Source organism: Epinephelus moara, chromosome 3 (assembly GCF_006386435.1).
Source record: "Epinephelus moara isolate mb chromosome 3, YSFRI_EMoa_1.0, whole genome shotgun sequence".
In the NCBI taxonomy this organism is placed as follows: domain Eukaryota; kingdom Metazoa; phylum Chordata; class Actinopteri; order Perciformes; family Serranidae; genus Epinephelus; species Epinephelus moara.
Genome location: NC_065508.1, coordinates 12470076 through 12481236, shown reverse-complemented (window position 1 = coordinate 12481236; position 11161 = coordinate 12470076). Strand labels below are relative to the sequence as shown.

The window sequence follows — 11161 nt, the reverse complement described above, 5'->3', positions numbered from 1 at the left end:
TCCTTCAGGTTACTTCATCAGGTGTCATGTGTGTCACAGAGTTGACAAAAATGTGGTGTACTGTTTCGCTGTGTGAGTGCTGCAACACGATGCTGGCAGGTAGAGAATGGTGTCCCACCTGTTACACTACTGGTGAGTATCCCGGTTGGGTGTGCAGCTTGGGGTGCTTTTGCCTCTTTTCACATCTGTCTTGTGTCACTTATCAAAGACATCTTATCAGAGCTTCTTCAGATCGGTGTTGGTGTGGTGGCCTCCACTTGTCCAGCAACATAACATGACAAACAAGCTATTTCCCTCTGTTTATAGTCTTTGTGCTAAGCTAACTAGCTGTCACCTGGAGCCTTATAGTTAAAGGACAGACATAAGAGTGGTATCTCTCTTCTTAACTTCTCTAACTCTCTGCCATCAAGCAAATAAGCATATTTTGTAAAATGTTGAACCTTTATGTTTAATTAGAAGGTGCACTTCTATGAAGCTGAGCCATTCATTTGAAATAAAACAAAAAAAGAAGTCCTCAGCATGGGTCAAGCTCCAGAAAAGACAAGACAAGTATTTTATTAGACCTCACCTGCCTCCTAATTATAGTTTAGGGGTGTAGGTGATTTTGTAATACTGGCTTTTTAATAAAATGTTTTAATCTCAAGCTCAAACCAAGCTTAGGATGTCATCAGAGTTGGGGGTTTTTTACACTGGAAAGCTCTCTTCAGCGCCAGAGAAACATCATACAGCTGTATTCACAGGCTAAGTAGGACACCTCATGACGAGTAAACTGAAATTCATGTGCAAAATCAGTGGAGTGGCCCTTTAAAATATTTGTCAGTATGAACTGCTCACAATAAATTCCTCTGCATTTATTTCAGAAAGCAGCACAAAATCAACTTGTCAATAAAATCATCTAAGAAATGGCATAATGTACAAGACATGAGCTCCACCCCCACCCCCAGCCTTTTGCAGATGACATCCTACACCACTGAGATGTCCGTGCTGAAACCTCACAGTCAACTGAGCTGCATTGTTAGTTAAGTTAAGATAGCTGCTTTGGAAAGAAAGCACTGTTGTCTGTGCTCAGTGAGCATATCAGTCATGTTTTTACTATGTGTAGAATCACAAATATGAGAGATTGTCAGTCTACCTGTGGTTACAGAGGGCAGGAGTCACCGTCATGCAGCTGTGCTCTCACCCCAAACATGACGATAACACAGACTCTGGTTTGCATCTTTCAACAGTAACCTTAAAAGAACTACCCAATTTACATCTGCGCCATACCTGCCTGCAGTGTTTGCCTTGATTAGTGTCAGTGTGTGGTTTAGTTTTACTTTTAACTCTTGCTAATCCATTTTTTGTTTTTCACATTAAGAAGAATGCAGGATATGTCATCTAGAAGGCATGTCAACAATGTCTAAGTTTTGTATGGGTCACTCCCACACAAAACATGTTTTGCATCTGTGCACGCAGCACACGCAAACCTTACTGGAAAGAGACCTCTGCAAACAAATCGTTTTACTCATCATTAATTGTATTAATTGGCAAACTGTATCTGGGATTACATGGAGTATTTATTATTATTATGATTATTATTATTTTAGATGTTTAAAATTACTGTTCAGCCAGCGATTCCGATAAAGACATGATCTGGAAGTCAAACTTACCAGACTTCATATAGATTATTACACATTTTAGCTAAACAAGGACTTTTGTCTTAAAATGTTTTTAAAAAATACATATGCTAATGCTTAATGTGAAAGATCATAAGTGGTTTTATGGCATCAGTTTTGGTAGTGCCTTCATTATCAAACACACCTAAGCAACAGGTAGAACGAGTCCCGCACAACCCCACCCTCGCTGTGAAGCTCTGTGAAGCGGGTGTTGACACAATAACAATAAAGTGTATGGGACAGCTTCAACGGCTAAGGTACAGTGCTCTTTTATCTCACATTTATATATAAAGACGGCATCAGATCTGTGTTTTCTGGTCTAGAAATACCATGTACTGTAACACAAGAGGACAATCTGGTAGCACGTTATTTGGAAAGTCTTCCTACAGATGGTTTATAGAGTAGCTGTACCATTTCACCAGTTTATTAGTTGAGATTTAACAGTCTAACTGTTTTGTTCTGTACATGTTAACAGATTATCTATATAGTATACGTAACAATTCATGAGCATACATATTCTCTGAATGATTTAGTTGACACTGAACTATTCACTCAACCTGTGCAGCATAGTTTGAATAAATAGTTAACATTCAAGTGTGAGTTCCAAGTGAATTTTTAGGCAGAAATAATGACTTTTTATAAAGTGCTCATGCTTTGATCTGAGATTTGAAGGTCAATTAAATGGGATACTTAATAAAAATCTGTTATTGTCAGCATATGGAGGGAACTGAGGTCAGAGTAAGATGGGAAATCCTATAAGGAAGATTCTTAGTGAGGTGTCAGAATCGTGGTCTACTGCACTGCTGGTATTATAGTGTATTAGTAAATGCTTACAGGTGATGTTATGATTGTTTGATCATAGTAAAAATCTATTTTCTTTCTGACAACAGTTCATTTAAACCCAACTCTCTCAGCTGCAAACAAATTGAAAACATAAAAACACTGACACCCACTTGACTGTAGCATTTTTGCTCATCATCATATTCTTAGTTGACTTTAGAAAATTGTTTAGGATAAATTAAGGGCCTGATAACTGATACAGGGAAAATGGGGTTAAATAAATGTGTTTGCATCTTCCTCATATCATTCGACAGGTTGAAGAATGACGTCTTCAGGGTTGGCTGTGTTGTGTCTCCTCCTCCTCCTGCACACTGGGGCACAGGGCTTTGGGATATTGCCAGGAAAGTCTCTGAATCATCTGGAAATCACAGAGAGCGCGATTTTAAATGTCACGGCGCATGTGTGCCGCGCTCTGGCCCAAGCTGAGGGAACAAACTTTGCTTTTCCTGTAAGAATTCACTTCAGTTAAGCTGTTTCACCAGAATTTTGCATCTGTCTTTCAGTAATGTATGATCTGACTTGTCTGTGTGTTCAGGCACAGCCTCTCACTGCAGGGGCTGTTGCTGTGGCCTGTGGCGCTCCAAAGTCGTCCAAGAGTTTCCGCCGAGCCATTATATTCATCACACTGATGAATGTGCGGGTGGACCTCCGTCATGCCCTCAATGCAAGCTTCCACTTTGATGAAGAAATGTTTGATCAGGGAAAGAAAATCATCACTGAGGGATTAAAGGTTGTCAAAGCAAGCAACGCGCATGAAAACTATGAGGCGGCGAGGCAGAAATTGGGAGAGATTTTACATCCTTTACAGGTACTTATCATTAACTGTGAAAGCTTTAATAAGGCTGTTTTTAACTGTTGTAAATTCAAGGGAATATTAACCCCATCCTCTTTTTTGTCCATGTGAAGGACTTCTACAGTCATAGTAACTATGTGGAACTGGGCAACAAATCCCCAAACTTCAATCTGATCAAATCAGGCAGCAGCATTGGTACCATAGCAGGTAAAGATATAGTATGATGTGACCTCTGTCTGTGTTTGACTGTGTTACCAAATGGATGACAACACTGACGATTTTTTTTTTTACAGAAAACAAACAAACAAAAAACTTAATTGTAATGTTTTTAAATGAACTTCTTCACAGCTGAAAGCAGGGCAACATGTCGCAACTGTGATGGAGACAACTGCACCAACAACATCTTGGAGGACATCATAAGGGAGGGCATACTGACCTCTGGGTATTTTGGTGTTGTGCCTCTAAACTCACACAAACCAGAAGGTTAGTGATTTAATTCATTCAACCACTAATGCCACAGCATTTTTAAAAAAAAATTTAAAACCTGTCTTATTAAACCAACATCACAGCACCACACAAAAAAATTGATTTTGTTAAAGGCAGTTTAAATCAACAGCAGCCTTTCACACAATGTTCCAGAGCAACCCAGTGTCAGATGTTCTGTAGGGTCATATCCTCTTGAGACCCGAACTTTTGTCCGGTATGCATTTTTAATTTCTCCTAGCTATTTGGGATCCATAGGATATGATAAGTATTAAAAAAAACTTAACATTGTCAACAATGTCTTTCAACAAACTGATGATAAAGTCCCAATGTCGTCAAATGAGCACTTCCTAATAAACAGCATCTTAGCTTGTTGCTGTTGCTAAAATTGGGCAAATTTGCTTGACATATCAAACAACAAACTTTATTAATCATGAATAAACAACTTTCAACCATAACATGCGATCAGGTTTTGTACCTTGTCCACTTTTGTCTCGGCATCAGCTGCAGACTGACTCGGCAGAGATGGCTAAACATGGATTCTACATGGATAAGTGTGTTGTGCTCTTACTACCACTAATTCGCACAGAAAAAAGCGTCCACAAACGAGGACAAGTTAAGCAGAATGAAGTATAAGGTGCAGGAAACCAAAAATGTGATGTCCTCATATGAAGACACAGAATCTCAGAAGGATATTGTGTGGAAAGTTCCTGATTTCAGCTTGAAAGCTGTACATCGTAACGTGTGGAAAAAACCCCCAAATCTTTTCTCATATTTGCTGAAACTGTCACTAAAGCCACTGCGTACTGTATCACCTCTCCATGGCCGAGGAAAGCTCAATCAGTATTTGTGAACATGAGCTGCTCTTTCTCAAAGCCAGAAACCAGAGAAGTTAGTCTCAAACTTGAGATGTCATAGAGCAGTGGTTCCCAACTGGTCCAGCCACAGGGTCCAAAGTTTTCCTTAGTCATTAGTTCAAGGTTCATAAAGTTCAGTACATTCAGCCTCATACTTGCGTTTGGCCATGTTGTTGAACTAGTGTGCTGTCTCTGTCAAGTTGCTGTCTGTTACTCACTCTACAGTAGGAAACAGCACTTTAAAATAAATGCTCTGTACTGGAAATTTACTGTACTTAAAGATAAAGTGTGCGTCACTTGCGGTTCATTCAGAACGGCTAATTTTGTGGACCTACAGAATGTTTTTTCTTTCTTATCCACAAAGGAGATTTAGGGCTCTAGTTTCCCGGCGCAGCGCAGGGTGGCACAGGGTGGCGAACCCCGCACAGAGCTAGTTTTGAGCAGCGCAACCCGAGGCGCGCTCAGTTTGGTAGTTTGGCAGACTGAGGTGCACTGAGATGGGTGTGGCGGCGCAGCAGGGGGAGGTGTCGACAGATCCAGCTTGGCGCAGTGACAGTTTCGTGCCAAAAGGCTTCGCCGAAGGTGCGCTAAAAGCTCACCAGCTGAAACCAGGTCTACTGTCAACGCAGGCGGAGCGCAGCCGGTGTAAGCCGAAGTTTGGCTGATTGGCGGACAGTGCGCACATGTCACCAAAACCTCACAGGCAGGTTTCCAGAATATCAGGCACATTAACAATGCAATAAATACCCAAAAAACACTATTCAATGCAACTATCTGCAATCAGCACATAAATGTATCTCTATATCGACTGTCCCGTCACATCTGATGTAAGATCAAAGGGTATTGGCACGTTTGGCACGCATAATGGAAACCCAACCTGATTTGATGAACACAGCTGCAAACTAATGAGTTCACATCCCTCTCAGCCAACCACAAACAGCCACAGCTTCAGATAGGGAGTATATATTCAGCATCTGTCATCTTAGAAAAGTCAAAAGAAAAGAAACAGAGTGAGACTGCGAGAGAGAAAGAAAGAGTGCGCGCGCATGAGAGAAACGCAACATTGATTTACAATTGTGGTGACCTCCTCCCAGGCTACCTTTGCATCATCAGCCTGTGGAGGTCTGCTCGCAGTTCCGCATATTCGGACACTGCGAGCTTGGACCTCCCGGACCAAAACATCAGTTTCCTCCTGGGAGAAGTTTGGCCGTCTGACGCTGCTGCTCTCTTCTGCCATGGTGAATTGAGTAAACTCTCATTACGCCTTCGCGCGGTGCATTTAAGGCGCACGGTGCGCCAAACTTGCAAAATCCGCCTGGCCACACCCAGTTGGCGAAGCGCAGTTGCGCTGCGCCCCCGCCTCGCCTGGTCTGCGAAACTAGACCCCCTATTCTATCTCAGGTGTGAAACAGAAAATGTTCCCAGACATGCAGAACATTCCCCTGCTAGCTCTTTGACATCACAAATTTAAGTTTTAGTGCTCTAGTTTTTGAATTTGGGAGATAGTTGTCTATGTTAACTAATGTTTTTGCACTGTCATAGATGATTGGTATTACATGTATGAATTTTGAAATTAGGCATGGTTCCCCTTTACAGCTGCAGTAGGTAGCTTTCATAAAAAAATTTTTTTTGTCATATTTACTTAAACTGTCACTTTTTCCTGACAATACACGAGACATGTAATCTGTGAAAAAATCAGGTTCATCTGGCTCGTCCTAGTGCTCCTAAAGGCACTGCAATAATCCATTGTGCCTGAACAAAAACAACCAATCAGAGCCAGGAGGAGTTAAAGTGAAAGCTTTTCATTGTCGATCTCCTTCTGTTTACTTATCTTTGGCATGAACGCTATTGTTGGCACAATAGCGGTTGCATGAGCAGTGGTAGACGTGTGTCAGTGACTCCTGCTGGCTCTGATTGTTTGTTTTTGTTCAGGCCTAATGGATTATTGCAGTGCCTTTAGGAACACTAGGACGAGCCAGATGAACCTGATCATTTCACAAATTATCGGTCGAATGTACCTCTGTCAGGATATAGTGACAGTTTCAGCAAATATGGCAAAAAGTTATTTTTATAAAAGTTACCTACTGCAGCTTTAAAGAGTTGCACAGAGTGTTTATGAACGTAAAAACCAATGTAACCAGTAGTAGACTCCTCATAAAAGCCTGATATGACCAAAAGGAAGCAGATGTCAATTTGTCATCTCCCTCTTATGCTATATGCTGAAAAGGAAAATGCAGTCACGGCGGAGCAGTTGACCAAACAAGCACCATCGAACCTACAGGCGGGATCAACAAAGACAGTTTTGACGCCAGCCACGGACACCTCCACATGGAAGCTGCAAATATGGCGAAAGCTGCAACCAGTGACCTACTTGAGGACGTTCGCAGGGCTGCTGGTGACAGAGAGTTCCTCCAGTATGAAACCCACTCTGCGTGTTTCAGCTATCCACAGTAAGGAGGTGTAGAGTAGTTGCTTCATCTCTTTTTTTAATCTCTCTCCATCCCTCAGGATGATGGGAATCTCCAAAGGATCCAGTAAAGCTCTTTGCTTTGTGATCGACACCACAAAAAGCATGAGTGATGACATTGCAGCAGTGAAGGAAGTCGCTAACACTATAATCACCACTGAAGTGGGCACAGAGAATGAGCCCGCAGTTTACATCCTTGTACCTTTCAACGATCCAGGTATGATTTTAGGACGCTACAAATTTGTCAAATTATCTCTGCATGTGAAAAGATGCCCGTTCTGTCAAGTTTTTTTTCTTTTCCTGTCTCCACCTGAACCCCAGACGTCGGACCATTGATAAAGACTTCAGACGCAGTTATCTTCAAGACTGTCATTGACTTTCTGTCAGCAAGTGGTGGAGGAGATGACGAGGAAATGAGTCTTTCGGGGCTTCAGGTGCTGTGATGTGATGTGATGTGATGTGTGGCTGTTACTACTTCAAACTGCCCCAAAAAGCTTGATGTGTTAACAGTTTTAACAAAACCTATTCTTGCTATTTCATTCTGACATCCTCATACAGATGGCTTTAAGCAATGCTCCTTCAAATTCTGAGATCTTCCTCTTCACGGATGCACCTGCTAAAGACAAACATCTGAAAAGCACAGTGACTGCATACATAGAACGGACACAGTCAGTGGTGAGAGGCTAATCTAGGTGTCAGTATGAACTCATTTATGGTCAGTGAAGAATTTCGCACATCTATATTGTGAGATTCTTGACATATTTTTAGCTTATGTGGTGTTTATTAATGATTCGAATGCAATGCTGTTTTGTGTTTGTTATCATCTTGAGGCATGCTTGGAGGTGTGCACCTATCTAATTGGTCGTGGGCACACCCATCAGTGGGACAAGGATTATTTCAATGACACACACCTGAGTCTGATTGAGTTCTCTGAACCTGACAAAACATTTTAGAGCCGCAACAGTTAGTTGATTAATGAATTAGGTTAGGTTAGGTTCTTTAATGTCCCCAGGGGGATAATTGTTTTCATACATCATCATCAGTCAGGTTGGTTTCAGGGCAGCATACACAACATATAACAGATAACAGATAACAGACCCTCTTCCCACATATTCCCCAGATAACAAATAACAAATAACCCTCTCCCACACATACCACAGAAAACCATATAAACATAACATGACATAGATAGTGTACAGGGGTGAAATATTAAATCTACATGTTTTTGTTTAGGGCTGTGATGGCTGAGGGGACAAAACTTCTTTTAATTAGCTGATTGACAGAAAATCCATCAGATGCAATTTTGATAATTTATCGACAAAATATCAAAATTGTCTTCTGTGATTGTAAGATGACTATTTCTAAATGTTGGACAATACAAAACATTTAGAAAAGTTACTTTTGGACTCTGGGAAGGGATGGAGAGTTGTTATTTTCTGACATCTAGTCAATTAACGGTGAAAATAATCAGTAGATAATCCTGAGTTTTTTTGTACTCTTTTGGTTACTTTATGCCTCTTTTATTTGGTTGATTCCCCTAATTTCTTAACAGGTAAACTTCATGATTTCTGGCACGACAGTGGTCAATCGTAGGAGACGGAGTAATGACGAAAAACCCAAGATAGCAGCGTCAGATGCCCAGCTGTACAGAGACTTGGCTCGGGCTTCAGGAGGTGTGGCTATTGAAGTCTCAACGAATGAGCTCCTTGCAGCCACCAGCATCATAACAGACTCCTTCAGTCCCTCTCTGGTAATATCACAGATATCTCACTACTAGTTCGTTTTGTCAGTTCATAGATTTCAGCTGTGTCATCTGTTTGATGTCAATCTCTTAGGTGACCCTTCTTCAGGCATCCAGGAACCCAGGAAGGACAGAGACTTTCTCTTTTATAGTTGATGAGACAGTAACAAACGTTATAGTTTACATCACTGGACTCTCCGTCAGTTTCACTGTCATCAGTCCCACAGGTAATACTGCTCTATATGAAATCTTCTACAACACTACACTTGGCCAATACTAACGTTAAGGCGTGTATTATTTCATCATGAGTATGTCATGATGTATTTTGAGTCATTACGGTATAATTGCAGAATACTGACTGTCCGTATTGTCCACGACACCACATTTCACACAGTCTGCAGGTTTTGATGGACTTTGTTCGATTGATTTTATTTAACAAAGCAGCATTTATATCAGCTAAAATTTTAAAATCTATTATTTCAGTTGAATCTCTGTGATCACTGAAATCAATTAGTTTTATTCTTTTACTCAACAGTAGTATTTAGTACTATTTCAACAGAAAGAAGCTGCTGAGAAACAAAGCTTCCAAAAACTGTCTAAGTAAAGCATGTATTTAAAATTGGCGTAAAAACTTAAAGTGCAGTGGTATGCCATTAAAAATGACATCATGTCAAAGCATAGTGGGTCATTGAAAACTGCATAAAAAGTCATAGTATAATGTGTCATTGAAAGAAGGCATAAAAAGTCATAGTATAGCATGTAATTAAAAAATGGCATTAAGAGTCAAAGTATAGTGTGTCACAAAACAAATCACATAAAACTTCATACGATAGTATGTTATAAAAAACTGCACAAAAAGTCATAGTATAGTATGTGATGAAAATCACAAAAAATTCAAAGTATAATATGTCATTAAATATTTGATATAAAAAGTCATAGTACAGTATGACGTCAAAAATATGATGAAAAAAGTCAAAGAAAATGATGACGTCCAACACATGACGAAAAATACTTCATAGCAGAGAATGACATCTAAAATATTAAATAAAAAAGTTATATCATAGTATGACATTCAAAATATTATAAAAAAAAGTCATAGTATAGTATGACATCTAAAAAGTGATAATAAAAAAAGTCATAGTATAGAATGACATCTGAAATATGATTTGAAAAAAAGCCATCGTATACAATGATGTCCAAAATGTGGCAAAGAAGTCATAGTATAGTATGACATCTAATATATGATTAATAAAAAGCCATAGTATAGAATGATGATCCAAACTATGATATGACAGTCTATTATAGTATGACATCCAAAATATGATAAAAAAAAATGTCATCCAAAATGCGATTAAAAATCATTGTGTATTATGACGTCCAAGGATAGTATGTTGTCTAAAATATGTTAAAAAGGTCATGATACAGCATGATGTCCAAAATATGATGAAAAAAAAGTCATAGTACAGTATGACGTCCAAAATATGATAAAAAATTCATAGTATAGTATGTCGTCTAAAATATGATAAAAAGGTCATAATACAGCATGACGTCCAAAATATGATGAAAAAGTCATAGTATAGCATGACGTCCAAAATATGATAAAAAAGTCATAATATAGTATGTTGTCTAAAATATGTTAAAAAAAGGTCATGATACAGCATGATGTCCAAAATATGATAAAAAGGTCATAGTATAATATGAGGTCCAAAATATGATAAAAAAGTTATAGTTATAGTATGAGGTCCACAATATGATAAAAAAAAAAGTCATAGTATAGTATGACGTCTAAAATATGAAAAAAAAAAAAGTCATAGTATAGTATGTCGTCCAAAATATGATAAAAAAGGTCATAGTACAGTATGAGGTCCAAAATATGATAAAAAAAACAAAAAGTCATAGTATAGTATGATGTCCAAAATATGATAAAAAGGTCATAGTACAGTATGACATCCAAAATATGATAAAAATGTCATAGTATAGTATGACGTCCAAAATATGATAAAGAAAGTCATAGTATAGTGTGATGTCCAAAATATGATAAAAAAAAAAGGTCATAGTGTAGTATGACGTCCACAATATGATAAAAAAGTCATGGGATAGTATCTTGTCTAAAATATGATAAAAAGGTCATAATACAGCATGACGACCAAAATATGATGAAAAAGTCATAGTACAGTATGAGGTCCAAAATATGATAAAAACAAAGTCATAGTACAGTATGACGTCCAAAATATGATAAAAAGGTCATAGTACAGTATGACGTCCAAAATATGATAAAAATGTCATAGTACAGTATGACGTCCAAAATATGATTAAAAAAAAGTC

The 11161-nt window shown here is 38.8% G+C and overlaps 1 protein-coding gene across 2 annotated transcripts in view; it reads left to right on the top strand.

Moving 5' to 3' along the window:
- LOC126387880 (von Willebrand factor A domain-containing protein 7-like) overlaps positions 1 to 11161 on the top strand; it is a 15003-nt gene continuing 3842 nt past the window's right edge. The window contains exons 1-11 of one of the 2 annotated variants that reach the window (XM_050040624.1): positions 1 to 132; positions 2750 to 2943; positions 3031 to 3303; positions 3402 to 3495; positions 3637 to 3771; positions 6856 to 7042; positions 7137 to 7312; positions 7417 to 7529; positions 7654 to 7770; positions 8648 to 8845; positions 8931 to 9063. In XM_050040624.1, the coding sequence (XP_049896581.1) occupies positions 2758 to 2943; positions 3031 to 3303; positions 3402 to 3495; positions 3637 to 3771; positions 6856 to 7042; positions 7137 to 7312; positions 7417 to 7529; positions 7654 to 7770; positions 8648 to 8845; positions 8931 to 9063 (1612 nt within the window). In that variant the 5' untranslated portion in view covers positions 1 to 132; positions 2750 to 2757. Of the gene's footprint in view, positions 133 to 1818; positions 1913 to 2749; positions 2944 to 3030; positions 3304 to 3401; positions 3496 to 3636; positions 3772 to 6855; positions 7043 to 7136; positions 7313 to 7416; positions 7530 to 7653; positions 7771 to 8647; positions 8846 to 8930; positions 9064 to 11161 lie in introns of those variants that run through there. The other variant, XM_050040623.1, reaches the window with a different exon arrangement.